This window comes from Microcebus murinus, chromosome 4 (assembly GCF_040939455.1).
Source record: "Microcebus murinus isolate Inina chromosome 4, M.murinus_Inina_mat1.0, whole genome shotgun sequence".
Classification (NCBI taxonomy): domain Eukaryota; kingdom Metazoa; phylum Chordata; class Mammalia; order Primates; family Cheirogaleidae; genus Microcebus; species Microcebus murinus.
The window spans coordinates 1,181,473-1,199,571 of NC_134107.1; the positions used below are offsets into that span (position 1 = coordinate 1,181,473).

The following is an 18,099-nucleotide window of genomic DNA, read 5'->3' on the forward strand; positions in this document are numbered from 1 at the left end:
ATACGGTACATAACACATATAACATACAAAATCTGTGTTCATCAGCCCTTCGCGTTAACGGTAAGGCTTTGGGTCAACTGCAGGCTATTAGCAGTCAAGTAGTCAAAAGTTACATGTGGATTTTCAACTGCTCGGGGTCGGGGGAAGATGGGGGCGTGGCTGGCACCCCTAACCTCCAAGTTGTTCAAGGCTCAACTGTACCTTAAAATGGTGCATTTCATGCTCTGTGAATTTCACCTCAATTTAAAAAAAAATCCAGTGTTGTCGGTTTCAGGTGCGCCCTCACCCATTCATTCAACAAACTGCTTGTTGAGTTCCCACTAGAGCCAGCCTCTGCTCTCCACACTGCGCATCTAGCACTGAGCACAGCACTCAGAGATCCCTGTGTCGAGGTGGAGTGGATATTCCAGAATGAATGAATAAATGGATACGTAAACAGACAGACAGCGAAGGAATCAAGTTGGGCATTCGAAGCTGCAGGAAAACATTTGCAAAGCTGCAGAGGCTGGAGAGAGAGTTTCCAATGAGCCTGGAGGGAGCATCCCTGGACGCGTAGAAACCAACTCATGTCTTTCTGAGAGCAAGGGTCGGCACATTCTTCTGTAAAGGGCCAGAGAGTAAACATCTGAGGCTTTACAGGCCAGATGGTGTCTGTCACAGCTTCTCAACTTTGCTGTTGTGGCATGAAAGCAAATGGACAACGTGCAAACGAGTGCACTTGAGTATGTTCCAATAAAACTTTATTTACAAAGGCAAGCAGTGGGCCAGATTTGGCCCTCTGACTATAGTTTGCTGACCCTTGCCCCAGAGCATGCAGCAGCTGCCCTAAGGACCCATATTTTCTAGAGTCACGAGTCCACACTGACTTCTCCTTGGAGGCTGTTGTTTTGAAATAGCAGTCAGACCTAAGGAGTTATTTCTGAAGCAGCTCTAGGCTCAGTGGAGACTCCTAGATCTCTGCAGCTGAATGAGCCAGGCCCTTGGAGACAGGGCTCAACCTCCAAGCCGACAGACAAGAGCCACTCAGAAGTCCTCCTTGGGGAGACCTCACACACTCACACACACACACACACACACTGGGCCCTGTGAATGAAGGCCAAAGATGAAGAAGGCAACTAACAATTCCAAAACGGGATCCCTCTCAGACACATTTCAGCACGAACCAATCTAAGACCGCCTGCAGGCTGTGTGGCCTTGAGTAAGTCACGGCACCTCTCTGAGCCTCTGTTTTCTCCTCTGCAACATGGTCGTACTATTTCATCCTGATAGGGGGCTGTTGTGTGAATTTTCTAGCCTTGTAAAAAGCCGAACGTAACATGCATAAGGAAAAAAGCCAGTCTCTAAAGGTCTCTAAAGACCCTGTCCCACCCCCCAAAAAAACCAAAAATTTAAAACACTTTCGAACTCCTGTCCTTGAGCGATCCTCCCACCTCAGCCTCCCAGAGTGCTAGGATTACAGGCGTGAGCCACCGCGCCCGGCCTAAAACACTTTCATATGAATTCCTATGTTCACTATCTTTAAACAAATCAATATATTTTACATTGATAATATAAATTCATATATTGAATACGTCGATGACACAAATTCATACATTTAACATTTTTGGTAATATAAATTTACATACTAATAATCCACACACTGGCATAGTGCTAACTCATAAATAATAAGAAACAATCTATTTCTTAGTGGCAGCAGGTATTAGAGAAATAACTTGATCATGTTGCACTTTTAGGAAAAAAAAAATCTTTTCTAGCTGTCATCCCAGCACTTTGGGAGGCTGAGGCAGGAGGATCGCAGAGGCCATGAGTTTAAGATTAGGCTGGGCAATATATTGAGACTGTAACAGTAACAATCACTCCATCTTAAAACTAACTGATAACTCTTTCTTTTTCAATGCCTAATTGTGTGCTTGCTTAAGAATTCCCAGGAACTGGCCTTGAACAGCTGACCAAAACCAAGATTGTGGGACTCTGCCGTGGTGAAGTGTTGAGAAGCTAACCTTGAATTTTGTTGCTGTCTGGCTGGTGTCAGCCACACTGCCAGAAGGCCCCTACTCAAGATAACCGTGGGAACAAGACATGCTGACCTGCGTGTAGCCAGCACCTGCACAGAGCTCCCCACAACTCCCTCCCACAACTCCTTCCCCTCCAAAATCACTCGGCCGAGCCGGGCTTGGTGGCTCACGCCTGTAATCCCAGCACTCTGGGAGGCCGAGGCGGGAGGATCGCTTGAGCTCAGGAGTTAGAGACCAGCCCGAGCAAGAGTCAGACCCCACTCTCTACTAAAAATAGGAAAATTAGCCAGTTGTCACGGCACGTGCCTGTAGTCTCAGCTACCTGGGAGGCTGAGGCCGGAGGATCCCTCGAACCCAGGAGTTCGAGGCTGCCGTGAGCTGTGATCTTGCCATTGCACTCCAGCCCAGGTGACAGAGTGGGATCCTGTCTCCAAAAAGCAAATAAACATTTTAAAAAAGAGAATCCTTTCTAGTGGCCAGTGTGGAAGACAGGGCGGGCAGGGAGAGGCTAGAGAGGAGAGTCGGGCAGGAGGCTGGTGCCCCAGGGCAGGTGGTGGTCACAGAGGTGGTGTCCAAGTGGAGGGACTCCGTGACATAGGACCCTTGCAGGGAGGTGCGGCCACAGCCCGCTGGGAGCTGAGTGAGGAACTCAGACGGTCCCAGGCTTGAAGGTTTGGGTCTTTACTCACCCCGTAAGCAAATGAGTCTCCTCCTTCTTGTGCCTCAGTTCCAACATAAAAGCAGCAAGAGGGTAGGTAGGGCTGGCTCTCGGGCCCACATGGGGTGACCCATACTTGCAGCTTGCCAGGTTTAGCTTTAATTTTTCTTTTTCTTTCTTTTTATTTTTTTTTTTTAAGAGAAGGGGCCTCGCTCCGTCACCCAGGCTGGAGTGCAGTGGCACAATCACAGCTCGCTGCAGCCTCCAACTCCTGGGCTCAAGCGATCCTCCCGCCTCGGCCTCCCAGAGCGCTGGGATTACAAGCGCGCACCGCCCGCCACGCCCGGCAAGAATGCCGCGTTTTTTGGCGCCCGCACACGGATATTCTGAACGTGTTGGTGGTCAGTTTCTCCTGGACCGCTCCCCCCATCCCCCCAGCGTCCCCAACAGCCTCACCTGACCGGTGGTAGCGGTGCCACTGCTCCTGCGAGATGAGGCCCAGCCTCCAGGCCTCCTGGGCTCCGGAGTGCAGGACGGAGGTCAGGGTGGCCTCCTCGGGCCCGCAGGCCTCCCCGGCACGTGGCGCCTGCAGGACGTAGGTCGGGGGGACGGCGTTCTCGTCCCTCCGGAAGCGCCGGGCCACCAGCTCCAGGTCCTTCGGCCTGGCGGCCAGCTGCGCCCTCAGCGCCTCCCACTCCTTCTCCTCGATCAGCGCGGGGGGCGGGCAGGGGCCGTACAGGTCCCCCAGGAGGGCCTGGCAGAGAGGCGGGCAGAGAAGGAGGCACGGCTGTCCCCACCTGGACACTGAGCTCCGTGACCTCGGGGGAGGCCCACCCAACCCATGGACACGAGCCTAGCCCCGGCGCGGTGGCTCTCGCCTGTAATCCCGGCACTCTGGGAGGCCGAGGCGGGAGGATCGCTCGAGGTCGGGAGTTCGACACCAGCTCTGAGCAAGAGCGAGACCCCATCTCTACTATAAATAGAAAGAAATTAATTGGCCAACTAATATATAGAGAAAAAATGAGCCGGGCGTGGTGGCGCATGCCTGTAGTCCCAGCTACTTGGGAGGCTGAGGCAGGAGGATCGCTTGAGCCCAGGAGTTGGAGGTTGCTGTGAGCGAGGCTGATGCCATGGCACTCACTCTAACCTGGGCAACAAAGCGAGACTCTGTCTCAAAAAAAAAAACAAAAAAAACAAAATGAGCCTGCCGGCAATACCATCGTGCTGATTACATTAAGAAGTTCGGCCCAAGTGGGGACCGGTGGCTCACGCCTGTGATCCTCACGCTCTGGGAGGCAGAGGTGGGAGCATCACTGGAGGCCAGGAGTCCAAGACCAGCCTGGGCAACACAGTGAGACCCCCATCTCAAAAATAAAATGAAAAAATTAGCTGGTGGCTTAGTGGCAGGCACCTGTAGTCCCCGCTACTCGGGAGGCTGAGGCAGGAGGATCGCTTGAGCCCGGGAGTTCGAGGCTGCAGTGAGCTATGATGACACCACTGCACTCCAGCCTGGGCGACAGAGCAAGACCCTGTCTCTAGAACAAACAAACAAACAAGCAAAAAACACCAAAAATGCTCCAGTCTGTGGGATCGGAGCGAGGGAAATAGGAAGAGGTCCCCCGGGAACAGGTCTCAGAGCCCTGGGGGTGCCAGGCCTGCTGGTGGCCCGAGAGACTGGAGGCTCTTAGCAGAAGTGCCGTGGGGAGCTGTCCCCGCACTCGGTGCTGCCTAATGACTTATTTACCAGAGAGACACCTCTCCAAGGGCCCGGGCCCATCTCTGATTTTCGTGGAAAGTCCCCCAAATCAGAATCTCGGAGCAGAATCGTGCTGCGGGTCTGAGACAACAGAGGGGTGATGGCGGGTCCAAAAGGAAAGCGGAAAGTAAGCAGACCTCAGCCAGCCACCTGGGGGACCTTCTGGAAGGTTCCAGGGCTGGTCGGTCGGGCCTGGGAGGAGAAGCCCAGGGATCATCCTCCAGTTCCCCATGCAGCCTGGAAGCCGAGTTGTGCTTTTCGCTGCCTGCAGTTTGGGTTGCAAAACCAAATTCCTCCTGGAATTCTTTTTCCCGAGTTAGAAGACCAGAGGGAAAAAAATCTGCCAAGGAGATTTACAAGCAGGGGCGGAGGGCCTTCCAAATGCGAGGATGCATTTTAAAGTGGTTGCAATGAAAACAGAGAGGTGCCCGCATGCCATGGATGTGCAGGACAAAGGAATGAACACTCAGGCCTGACTCTATCTAAACCCTAATACATAAATCAAAAAAAAACTTCTCACATTCTGTGATATTATTATACACACACACACACACACACACACACACACACGCACGCATATATACACATATAGGTGGTTTTCATGCACCGATCCTGGCTCATACATCCCATGGCCCTTGATATAGTCTTTTGTTACCATGTTGGGACACTCTATGGCCAAGCAGCAGCCTCAGGAAACAGAATTTCTCTCTGGCCTTCTCCTGCCCTCCTTCTACCTGCTCCTTTCTCTCCTCCAAGGCAGGAACCTTCCCCCGCCTTTCTGTCTTTGAGCTGCCCATAAACTCTCTGACCTACCTTGCCTGACTGTAGACACCCGTTTTATTTTATTTTATTTTTTTGAGACAGAGTCTCCCTTTGTTGCAGAGGCTGGAGTGAGTGCCGTGGCGTCAGCCTCGCTCACAGCAACCTCCAACTCCTGGGCTCATGCGATCCTCCTGCCTCAGCCTCCCGAGTAGCTGGGACTACAGGCATGCGCCACCATGCCCGGCTCATTTTTTCTCTATATATTAGTTGGCCAATTAATTTCATTCTATTTATGGTAGACACGGGGTCTCGCTCTTGCTCAGGCTGGTTTCGAACTCCTGACCTGGAGCAATCCGCCCGCCTCGGCCTCCTAAAGTGCTAGGATGACAGGCCTGAGCCGCGGCGCCCCGGCCATAGACCCCTGTTTTAGAAGGGGTCCTGCCCCACACCCTGGAGGAAGGAATGCTGCCCAGAGAAGCCAACAGGAATCTCAACAGAGGGGCCTTGCTGGCTTCCCCGCTCGGTCTGGGAGGGTTAGATCCTGCCCTTGCTGTCCAGCCACCTCTACACGGCTGCCAATCAGGCCTATCCCATGAGGTTTCCATCAAAGGCACAAGAGGGGGGCTTTGGGGGGGATGGCGGAACACACGGAGGTCTCTGGAAGACAGGAGCTGCCCCGGGGAGGATGGAAGCTCACACAGCTGCCCTGTGCCTCTCTTGATCCGTGTGCTTTGCGATGTCCTGTGTAGTAAACTCACTCACTGAGTGCTTCCCCGAGTGCTGTGAGCAAGTCAGCCGAACCCAAAGAGAGGCCTGTGGGAACCCCACCTTGAAGCCGCTCAGCCTAAGTCCCAGAGGCTCGGACTTGCAACCGGCATCTGAAAGAGGGGTGCAGTCTTGTGGCTCTGAGCCCCCCCCTCCCAGTGGGATCCGGCTGTCTCCAGGTAGACAGGCTCTGCGTTGGATCGGAGGACACCCGGCTGGTGTCCCCTGCAGAACGGATCTCGGGCTTATCGGTGGGGAGAAACCCACACGCACGTCTGGTCACAGGAGTCTTCTGTGTCGATTGTTGTTGAGGTGTGAGGACAGAGGAAAAACACAGCTCCTGTTTTTTCTACTCACCACTTCCCTGCCCGGATCTTAGTTTCATTCTCTTAGGGTGGCCCCCATCTCTCAGCGCTGTCTGCCAGAACTTTCTGCAAAGCTAGAAGAGTTCTAACCTGCGCTGTCCAATACGGTGGCCGCCAGCAGCCCATGGCGGTGTGTTTAGTGCAGCCCAGGAACGAACGTTCAAATTCCATTTGATTTTAATTCATTTGAAGTTCGATTGCCGGCCGGGCGCAGTGGCTCACGCCTGCAATGCTAGCATTCTGGGAGGCTGAGGAGGGCGGATCGTTCGAACTCAGGAGTTTGAGACCAGCCTGAGTGAGAATGAGACCCTGTCTCTACTGAAAAATAGAAAGAAATTAGCTAGACAACTAAAAAAATATATATATATATAAATTTAGCCGGGCATGGTGGCGCATGTCTGTAGTCCCAGCTACTCGGGAGGCTGAGGCAGGAGGATCACTTGAGCCCAGGAGTTTGAGGTTGCTGTGAGCTAGGCTGACACCACAGCACTCACTCTACCCCTGGCAACAGAGTGAGACTGTTGCAAAACAACAACAACAACAAAAAACAAATAATAAAATAAAGTTCAATTGCCACATGTAGTTTTCAGCTACCATATTGGACAATGTAATTCTAAGTCCAAACAATCCTTCTTTATTTTTTTTTATTTCACTACAAAACAGCTTTTAGAAAGCTGACCACTCTCTCCTACATTCCGATTTATTTTCAGGGGAGATTCCACACAGCTTTTCCTCTTATTTGGAGCTGCTCAAAGCTTCCTTGTGAGTACAGTGTGTTGAGCAAAAATACTTTCTTCACTTTTCTTTTTTTGAGACAGGGTCTCGCTGTCTTGCCCAGGCTAGAGTGCAACGGTGTCAGCCTAACTCACTGCAGCCTCCAACTCCTGGGCTCAAGAGATCCTCCTTCCTCAGCCTCCTGAGCAGCTGGTGAGCTACCATGCCTGGCTAATTTTTCTATTTTTAGTAGAGATGGGGGTCTCATTCTTCCTCAGTCTGGTCTCAAACACCTGACCTCAAGCGATCCTCCTGCCTCAGCCTCCAGAGTGCTAGGATTACAGGTGTGAGCCACCATGTCTGGCCCCTTTCTTTGCCTTTTTCCTCTTTACTGTCTAGAATAGATGTCAGCAAACTTTTCCCAAGAAGGACCAGAGATTCAGTATTTTTGTCGTTACAAACCAGGTGGTCTCCATCCAAACAACTCAGGTCTGCCATTATAGCTCAAAGGCAGCTCTAGAAAATACGTACACAAATGGACATGGCCGTGGGCCAATAAATTTTTATTTACAAAAGCAAGCAGTGGGCCGAATTTGCACGATGGACTGTAGCTTGCCGGCCCCTACTCTAGAATTCATGAGACAAAATGTCACAGTTCATGTATGTATCTCGAACTTGGTGGTGTAGTAAATCAAGACTCTGGGGTATCATTTGACAGTAATAGCCCAAAGCATTAAAATTGTGGGCCAGGGGTTGACATGGTGACAGAGGGGTTGCAGTGGGAGGGGGACAAGAGAAGGTTCTGTAACCTGACACCAGTGAGCACACGGAGGGGAAAAAAAAATCCCAAGACTCCATGGGTTTCTACCTTCTTTGTGGTTTTCCAGGATCCCAAAGTTCCACAGACATAAAGTGGATGGGGTGGGGAAGGTGGGAGAAGGTCCACATCAAATTCTAAGACTCCTTCCTGCTTCAACGCTGTACTCCCCAGCTCACCTGCCGCTGCCATTTGACTGCTAATGCCTGGATCCCAGCTAGCTCTGCAGAAAAGAGTGCTGTGATCGATTAGCAATGTCTGCCACGGGCAGGCTATAGAAAAAGGGTACGATGGCAGAAATGCCACCCGCTTCCCTCCACTGATCTGCTCGGCTAGGGAGCAGGGGCTACACCCTGGTGTTGGAACGAGGAGTAAGAGCTAACCCACCCCGCCCAAGAGACTCACAACAAAAGCGGGTCCTACGGACGTTTTCTGACAGCGGTCGACCTCCTCCAAGCAGAGTTCCGTGGTCAGGTAGTTGGTGGCCTCAGCGTTCGGAACACCCCACCTCAGATCAACGACCTGAGGATTACAAGCACGGGCTTGTCAGTGAGGTGGCATGATAGGTGACTCCCCAATCCCCGATTCCCTTTACAAAAGCATAAACTTTCTTTCAGTCATTTTTGACAGCCTCTTCCTGTAGTGGGGATGTCTGGATTAAAAGAAATTGAACAAAACCCATAAGCTCGGTGTGATCCTGAGAAAAACATCAGACAGACCAGATTGGGGGAAAAGGGCAATGTCTAGGCGCCCTTCCAGCCCTCCCTCACACTGCCAAGGTCATCCAAGGTCGTGAGCAGCAAGGGGACTGAGAAACTGTCCCCAACCAGAGGATACTAGGGTGACATTGCAACTAAATGCAATGGGATATATTCTGGGTGGGAACCCTCTACCAGAAAGAGGATTTATTTATTTATTTATAGACAGAGTCTCACTCTGTTGCCTGGGCTAGAGTGCTGTGGCATCAGCCTAGCTCACAGCAACCTCAAACTCCTGGGCTCGAGCGATCCTCCTGCCTCAGCCTCCCGAGTAGCTGGGACTACAGGCATGCGCCACCATGCCCGGCTAATTTTTTCTGTATATATATATATTAGTTGGCCAATTAATTTCTTTCTATTTATAGTAGAGACAAGGTCTCACTCTTGCTCAGGCTGGTTTCGAACTCCTGACCTCGAGTGATCAACCCACCTCTGCCTCCCAGAGTGCTGGCATTACAGGCGTGAGCCACTGCATCGGCCCAGAAAGAGGATTTAGATGGAGAACTGGCAACATCTGAATAAAGTCTGGAGGTTGGTTAATATAATAGTAATGTACCAATGCCAATTTGAGAGTTGTAACAAAGTTTGTAACTTTGTTACATGGTTGTAACTTTGTTGTAACCATGGTAACATTGTTGGCTATACCACAGTTAGGCAAGATACTGGGAGTTACTGGAAACTGCGTTTAAGATACATAAGAACCCTCTGTACAGTCTGTGCCAACTTCCTATAATCTAAATTTCAAAATCAAAAGTTTATTTTAAAACAACATTTAGGCCGGGCGCGGTGGCTCACGCCTGTAATCCCAGCTTTCTGGGAGGGAGGCCGAGGCGGGAGGATAGTTTGAGCTCAGGAGTTAGAGACCAGCCTGAGCAAGAGTCAGACCTCTGTCTCTACTAAAAGTAGAAAGAAATTAATTGGACAACTAAAAATATATAGAAAAAATTAGCCGGGCATGGTGGTGCATGCCTGTAGTCCCAGCTACTCGGGAGGCTGAGGCAGGAGGATCGCTTGAGCCCAGGAGTCTGAGGTTGCTGTGAGCTAGGCTGACGCCACGGCACTCACTCTAGCCTGGGCAACAGAGTGAGACTCTGTCTCAAAAATAAAATAAAATAAAATAAAATAACATTTAGCCAGGCATGGTGGCACACGCCTGTAGTCCCAGCTACTCGGAAGGCTGAGGTGGGAGGATCACTTGAGTCCAAGAGTTTGAGACCAGCCACCTGGGCAACATAGCAAGACTCTGTCTCAAAAAGAAAAAAAAAATTAAACATAAAAAGGTTTTTAAATAAATAAAAACTTAAAAAGCAATATCTGATAAACTTTTTTTAAAAAAGGAACTTGGGTGCTTTCAAAGTGTGCCTCTGAAAGCGGAAGACATGTCCACGCTTGTTTGCAGAGCTTTCATTGCAGGAGGGTGGTTTAGTTTGGCCAGAATTGGACGTGGCCAGGTCTCCTTGGCAACCGCACGCTTGCTGGCGGTCCCTTTCTGCCTGCTGGGCAGAGGGGGGCTGGGAAGAACGGCCTGATTCAAGCCCGCCAAGCTGACCCTGCGGAAGGCTGGGGTGAGGGGAGCACAAAGCAGGAGGGGACTGTCCCTGCCCCCTTGAATTCTTTAGCTGGGAGAGAAAGACACGTGAATTCCTTACCTAGGACAGCAAGGGGTGAAAGGCCAGCAGTACTGAAAGTGAGGGCAGGAGGAGGGGAGGAGCGATCGGTTGTGGGAACAGGAAAGGAAGTGGGGCCAGGGACCGGCCTCGGCAAGAGCTCTGTCCCCTGACACAGGGGTGCTTTAGGATATTTACAACATACGCCTCGGAGCCTGGCGAGGGCTTTAAAGAGACAAGCACGGAGCATTTGCATGCGGTTCTCAACGCAGACGTTTTCCGTTTTAGTGCCTCTGACATTGAGCTGTGTCTCAGGATCCAGGGCAGGGCACAAGTGGGGTTGCCAGCACCGCCTCTTTCTTGGGGATAAATGTACAGACTGCGGCGAATCGAGGGGGACTTGGATGCGGTGAAGCACAGTCCCCAGTGGAGAGGAGGCAGCCTCCACTGAAGCTGAGACTCCGAAGATGATTCAACAGTTTCCACCTGGAAACGTGCAGGCCACACCCCCTGCCGGGGACTGGTGCAAGGATACACTGTTTGGGGTCCATGTCCCACCCTCACTCCCACCCCCACATCCCGCAGGTCTCCTTCTGCTCCTCCTGAAGCGGCCCCAGTGTGTGTACAGGGCCAGGAGGGTCCCAGAGCGGGACAAAAACAGCGACAGCTCACGCCTGTCACCCCAGCACTCTGGGAGGCCGAGATGGGAGCATCGCTTGGGGCCAGGGCTTCGAGAACAGACTGAGCAACATAGCAAGACTCCATCTCTACAAAAAAATAGAAAAATTAGCCAGGCATAGTGGCATGCATCTGTGTCCCAGCTACTCAGGAGGCTGAGGCAGGAGGATGGCTTGAGCCCAGGAGTTGGAGGCTGCAGTGAGCTGTGATGACACTACTGCACTCCAGCCTGGGTGACAGAGCAAGACCCTGTCTCAAAAAATATATATGTATGTCTATATCTCACTATGAACTTCAAGACTCAATGGTAAAGCATGGAACAGAGCCCGGAGCCCGGGGTGGCTTCCTGTTACCTCGAACATCAAGCCGTGCTTCTGGCAGAAGGTCTGCACTTCGGGGTAAGCGGTGCCCTGCAGAGCTTCCCTCTCTGCGTCCATGTCTGCAAGGAAGAGCATGGAAGGGGTTAGAAGGAAGAACCCAGAACTCTGCCCAGCTCCACAGATCTGCTTTGAGCCTCACTGGCCGCCCCCACCCCCAATACCCACTAAGGTACCCCCCGAGGCTGGAGTCCCTCACACAGCAAATCAAGATCCAAAACTAACGTGGCGGCCGGGGAGCGGTGGCTCACGCCTGTCATCCCAGCACTCTGGGAGGCCGAGGCGGGCGGATTGCTCGAGGTCGGGAGTTCGAAACCAGCCTGAGCGAGACCCCGTCTCTACTAAAAATAGAAAGAAATTAATTGACCAACTAAAAATATATGTACAAAAAATCAGCCGGGCGCAGTGGCTCAAGGCTGTAATCCTAGCTCTCTGGGAGGCCGAGGCGGGCGGATTGCTCGAGGTCAGGAGTTCGAAACCAGCCTGAGCAAGAGTGAGACCCCGTCTCTACTATAAATAGAAAGAAATTAATTGGCCAACTAATATATATAGAAAAAATTAGCCGGGCATGGTGGCACATGCCTGTAGTCCCAGCTACTTGGGAGGCTGAGGCAGAAGGATTGTTTGAGCCCAGGAGTTTGAGGTTGCTGTGAGCTAGGCTGACACCACGGCACTCACTCTAGCCTGGGCAACAAAGCGAGACACTGTCTCAAAAAAAAAAAAAAAAAAAAATCAGCCGGGCATGGTGGCACATGCCTGTAGTCCCAGCTACTCGGGAGGCTGAGGCAGGAAGATTGCTTGAGCCCAAGAGATTGAGGTTGCTGTGAGCAAGGCTGACGCCACGGCACTCATATTAGCCTGGGCAACAAAGTGAGAGTCTGTCTCAAAAAAAAAAAATAAATAAATAAAACTAAGGTGGTAAACCCAGGGAGGTTTACCATCCCGGATTGCCCAGAACGTTCCTGGGGTTAGCTCTAAAAAGCCCACATCTCAGCAAAACCCTAAGCACTGGGTTAACCAAGATGGCTGGTCACCACCCCTGGGTTAGGGTTGCCAGATATCACACAGGACGCCCAGTTGAACCTGCATTCCAGATAAACGTGTTAGCATAAGTATATCCCATTCCAGCACTATTTGGGATATACTTATACTAAAGGGTTATTTGTGGTTTATCTGAGATGTAAATTGTTCTGGTTTTGTGATTGTTTTGGGGGGTTTTTGCTTGTTTGTTTGTTTTTGCTAAATCTGGCAGCCCCACTCACTGTAAACCTGGATCCTAAGACCTTCTCTACCACCAACTTCACCGTGTAGCCTTGTGCCAAGTGTCAGCTTATCCTCAGTTTAGCCCTCTGTAAAATGGGAGTGATGCTTCTACTTGGCAGGGCTAGAAGCTCCCCAGAGTCAAGAACCTCCGCTTGGCCGGGCGTGGTGGCTCACGCCTGTAATCCCAGCACTCTGGGAGGCCGAGGCGGGCGGATTGCTCAAGGTCAGGAGTTCGAAACCAACCTGAGCGAGACCCCGTCTCTACCAAAAATAGAAATAAATTAATTGACCAGCTAATGTATACAAAAAATTAGCCGGGCATGGTGGCGCATGCCTGTAGTCCCAGCTACTTGGGAGACTGAGGCAGAAGGATCGCTGAGTCCCGGAGATTGAGGTTGCTGTGAGCTAGGCTGACGCCACGGCACTCACTCTAGCCTGGGCAACAAAGTGAGACTCTGCCTCAAAAAAAAAAAAAGAACCTCCGCTTGGCATGGTCAATGCTGGGTTTTAGCACTCAACACAGGTGCTCAGAGGATGCTGGTGGGGTTGCTGGATCCTACAAGCACAAGCACAGACTGCAGTATGGGCGTTGAAGGAACATTTGTTTTCTCCACGTGGCCGGGGGGAGGTCATCTGGGTGTCCATGAAAGGAGCTTCCCAAAGCCACTGGACCCAAAAACCTACCGCCTCAAAGAAATAAAATATTTTTTAAAAACCTGCTAGGTGCGGTAGCACACACTTGTAATCCCAGCTACTTGGGAGGCTGAGGCGGGAGGATCGCTTGGGGCTGGGAGTTTGAGACCAGCCTGGGCAACACAGTGAGACCCCCATCTCTAAAAATATATAAATAAATAAATAAGAGAAAGAAAAAAAAAAAAGTACAAAAGAAAGCTGCCTAAATCCTAGCACTGGAGTTGACCTGAACACCAGTCTTGGATCTGTCTCGCATCTAAATATTTTCATCACTTTCCTCATCTGGGACGTGGTACAATTGTGGCCTGCCTTACAGACTCCACGGGCTATTTAAATGTGTCCCTAAAATATTTATTAGGCAGTTACCTTGTGCCTGGACCCTTGCTACGCATCTGGGTACAATGACAAACAAGATACATATGTAATCAACGTGGGATGGGCCGGCCGGCCCCTGCTGGCTTGGGGGAGCTGATTGCTAAATCTTCAGAGATTTCATGAGCCATTTGTTAACACAGCCATTATTAAAAATCACATTAAATGAATGTAAAAATTAAAAGTGGAACTTACAATTGAATACATGACACTAAAGGCAGAAATAAAAAACACTCAAAACTCATCACCCCCAAATTATTTTACTACATGTGACTGTGAACACTGCTCTTGAGGTTGTTTACAAATACCGATTTGGTGGGGGGCAGGGCTGGAGAAGCGGCATCCCCCGGAATGCTGATACCCTCTGCCTCCCTTCCCCGAATAAATTTAAAAAAATATCGATTTGGCATAAGAGAACTATTAGATAATAGTGTGCTACCACACAGCTCCGCCCAACTCCCTGCTCAAGCGAAGTCCATCGGCAGCTTGAAATTGACTGTGGTGGAAGCATTTACACCACAGAAATTGGCAGACAATAAAAATGAAATAAAAAAAAAAAAAATTGAAGGCCGGGCTCAGTGGCTCACACCTATAATCCCAGCACTCTGGGAGGCCGAAGCAGGAGGATCGCTTGAGCTCAGGAGATCAAGTCCAGCCTGAGCAAGAGTGTGAGACCCTGTCTCTACCAAAAAGAAAGGAGAGAAAAAAAAAACACAAAAAACAGCTGAGCTTTGCAGGTGTACACCTGTAGTCCCAGCTACCTGGAGGCTGAGGCAGAAGGAGCAGAAAAAAAGAAAAGAAGGAAAGAAAAAAAAAACTTGGAGAACATTTGCCAGGACATCACTCTATATAGTTTTTGCCCTCATGATTGTACAGCCCAGTTGGGAAACCGACACATAAATTAAATGATTGAGAGCAACAAAATAAGTAAATAATTGGGGTTTAGGAAGAGGGCTGTCAAAGACACCTGCGTGAGGCGAGATATAGAAGAACAAGGACAAACCATTAGACGGGGGGGCAGAGAAGTGGGGGTGTTTATGCTAAGCCCCAAAGGAAGGGAAGAAGGCAAGGAAAGACCTCTGAGGGTGAAGGTCTTGATGATGGGTCCAGAGCTCCGTGGGTTTCAGGGCCTGCCGGAGGCCAGCGTGGCCACAACACGTGGCGGGAGAAGCTCACGTGAGCTGAAGGTGGGGAGGTGAGCAGCGTCCAGCCACGCGGGGCCATGGAGCCGTGGCAAGACTCTGGCACTTCGTAAGCCTGGCACACGGCACTCCATCACACATGTTACTTGCAACACCAGACACCTGTGACATGCAGCAACTCCATCAAGTCTGGCTCTCAGTCTGGTTTATCGAGGAGGAAACAGAGGGTCCGGGAGGCTCCCTCTCACCGGCTCCCACACTGGTCACTGGCTGAGCTGCGCCCACATCCAGGTCTCTGCCCATTGCCCTCACTGCCCCTGAGGGTGCCTGCAGGCACTGAGCCCCCGGCCCTGCCCTGCTCCTTACCTGACACCGCGGAACTGACGAAGATGGCCACTCCCCGGGACAGAGGCGCTGGGAGGGGGCCCACCTGACCTTGGAGAAGCCGCCGGCGGGTGCCTGGGCTGAGGGGGCCCTCGCTCATTGCTGCCTGCCCACCTCGAAAAGTCTTCCCTGGGAAAGGGCCTGGGGTTCAGAGATCTCACATGGGTGGCCCGGCAGTGTGCCGGGGAGGCCGGCCCGGCAGTGCCATCTGGAGCGGGGCACCCGTCTCGACGCACGCAGCCCCCTCGTCGCCCTGCAGCCCCCACCGCCTCCAGCGACCCCAGGGAGCCGAACCGTTGGCCTGTGGGTGCTAACCGGCGGACAGTGGCCTCCCAGCCACGGCCTCTGGACGTCAGCTCCTCGCAGCACAGGAGCCTCCTCCCCGGCTCCAGCCCCGAGCGAGTGCTCGTGGTAGCCACAGCAACTGCGGTTTCCTGGCACTGGGTGTCGGGGCCCAGGGACCAGCCAGCCTCTCAAACACCTGGGTCCCCCGGGGCCTCCCTGTAAGTTGAGCCCGAGCCCAGGTGTGCACAGGGAGCTGTCGGGAGCTGTGCCCAGCCCTGGCAGCCGAGGCGGGAGGGACAGACACCTGCCACTGACCGGGGACGGTTCTTCCAGGTCTAGGCACCACATGCGCCGTTTATTTACACTTTTTGGAGACGGGGTCTCCCTCTGTCACCCCGGCTGGAATGCAACGGTGCAATCAGAGCTCACTGTGACCTCAAACTCCTGGGCTCAAGCGATCCTCCCACCTCAGCCTCCCAAGTAGCTGGGACTGCAGGTGCATGCCACTCAGCTAATTCTTTCTTTCTTTCTTTCTTTCTTTCTTTCTTTCTTTCTTTCTTTCTTTCTTTCTTTCTTTCTTTCTTTCTTTCTTTCTTTCTTTCTTTCTTCCTTCCTTCCTTCCTTCCTTCCTTCCTTCCTTCCTTCCTTCCTTCCTTTCTTCTTTCTTTCTTTCTTTTTTTTTTTGACAGGGTCTCACTCTGTCACCCTGGGTAGAGTACAGTGGCATCATCATAGCTCACTGCAGCCTCCATCTCCTGGGCTCAAGCGATCCTCCTGCCTCAGCCTCCCGAGTAGCTGGGACTACAGGCAAGCGCCACCACGCCTGGCTGAGTTTTTTCTGTTTTTGGTAGAGAAGAGGTTCTCACTCTTGTTCAGGCTGGTCTCGAGCTCCTGACCTCAAGTGATCCTCCCGCCTCGGCCTCCCGCAGTGCTAGGACTACAGGCGTGAGCCACTGCACCTGGCCACGTGTGCTATTTAAACCAGCGATCCTCAGATAGGGGCCGTTCCGCCCCCAGGGGGAATTAAATCTTTGCCTGCCAGAGGAGGCGTGGAGACTGAGGCCAGCTCTCTTTGACAAGGAGGGAGGTTGCCAAGCCTCTGAGCCGCGACAAAAGGCCCACCGGTGTCGAACTGAGACGTGCTCTTTGAAATACTCAGCAGCACATGCTCTGTGGTCCAGGAAAGAGTCTCACCGTTCGACATTATTGAAAATGCCCCGGGGGCCTGACCCTGGCCCACCCTGCTGTCACTGCACCCCCCTCACCGCTGGAAGCAGAGAGAACAAGCGACAACTTGGCATCCGTGCGCCCGGCCGGAAGGCTGGCTCCTCCATCATCTTCCCGGGGGGTTTACGTAACGGGCTTCAGCCACGCGGTCTGTGAAACAGGAACGAGAACGGCTCAGGACACCCAGAGGCAATAGGCAATGGAGCGCAATGGGTTAACAGATCAAGGTCAATGCCAAAACCCACCGCGCACAGAGCATGAATGAGGCAGTCGGGGGATGGGTCTGTAAAGTGCCCAGTGGCAGCGCCCCTGCTGAACAATCTGGGCTTTTTCATACTTTTGTCTTTGTTCATATCATCCTTTCTGCCTCAGCTTCCCTTCCCCGCCTTGTCCACTCGAGAAAGGCTCTGGGCCGGGCGCGGTGGCTCACGCCTGTCATCCCGGCACTCTGGGAGGCTGAGGCGGGCGGATCGCTCAAGGTCAGGAGTTTGAGACCAGCCTGAGCAAGAGTGAGACCCCGTCTCTACTATAAATAGGAAGAAATTAATTGGCAAGCTAAAAAATATATAGAAAAAATTAGCCAGGCGTGGTGGCGCATGCCTGTAGTCCCAGCTACTCGGGAGGCTGAGGCAGGAGGATCGCTTGAGCCCAGGAGTCTGAGGTTGCTGTGAGCTAGGCTGATGCCATGACACTCTAGCTGGGGCAACAAGAGTAAGACTGTCTCAAAAAAAAAAAAAAGAAAAGAAAAGAAAAGAAAAAAGAAAGGCTCTGCCATTCGGGGGTCACCGAGACCATGCCCAGGTTCAACGATTTGCTGGGAGGACTCCGAGAATCCAGAAAAGCTGCCGTCCTCCTGCTTATGGTTGACTACAATGAACCTCCCGGTGTCTCTTCCCGGTGAAGCTGTGTGAACAGTGCTTGAGTCTTCAAGCAGCGACACGGGCCAACACGCATGGTGCACTGCCAACCAGGGAACCCCGCCCCGAGCTTCGGTGTCCAGGGTTTTTATTGGAGGTCGACCGTGTCGCCATGGTGGACCACCTGCATGGCTGACCGCAATCTCCAGCACGTCCAGGGCTCCGCTGGCGCCGTGCGGCCCAAAGCTCACACCGTAAATCACTTTGTTCCTGTCTCCTGTGACTCAAGACCCTCCAGGTGGACAAAGACGCTCTTGTCAGACAGGACATTCCAAGGACGTAGGGGTCACCCCCCAGGAGGGGGCCGGTCAAGCGGTGAGCCTTTAAGGTGCAGGGCTTGGACAACCCAGGGTTCCTGCAGTTCCTTTAGTTCCTGCAGGGTTCCTTTAGTCAGCAGTAAAGACACATTAAGTGGAGTTGACTGTCACCACTTGACGGGTGTGAGAAGGCTGAGGCTCGGAATAAGAAATGTCTCACTAGCCCGAAGAGCAGAGTTGGGGAGTGAGGGCTGGTCTTACCCCCACCCCAAAGCCAACCTGGACGC

At 52.2% G+C, this 18,099-nt stretch overlaps 1 protein-coding gene across 1 annotated transcript in view; it reads right to left on the reverse strand.

Annotated features, from left to right (window-relative positions):
• The window catches only part of NWD1 (NACHT and WD repeat domain containing 1), a 54,376-nt gene extending 38,617 nt beyond the window's left edge, over window positions 1-15,759 (reverse strand). The window contains 6 exon segments of the mRNA XM_076001230.1: window positions 3,130-3,427; window positions 8,258-8,374; window positions 11,249-11,283; window positions 11,286-11,334; window positions 15,393-15,566; window positions 15,727-15,759. Of these exon segments, the coding sequence (XP_075857345.1) occupies window positions 3,130-3,427; window positions 8,258-8,374; window positions 11,249-11,283; window positions 11,286-11,334; window positions 15,393-15,566; window positions 15,727-15,759 (706 nt within the window).
• Between the last annotated feature and the right edge of the window lie 2,340 nt (window positions 15,760-18,099).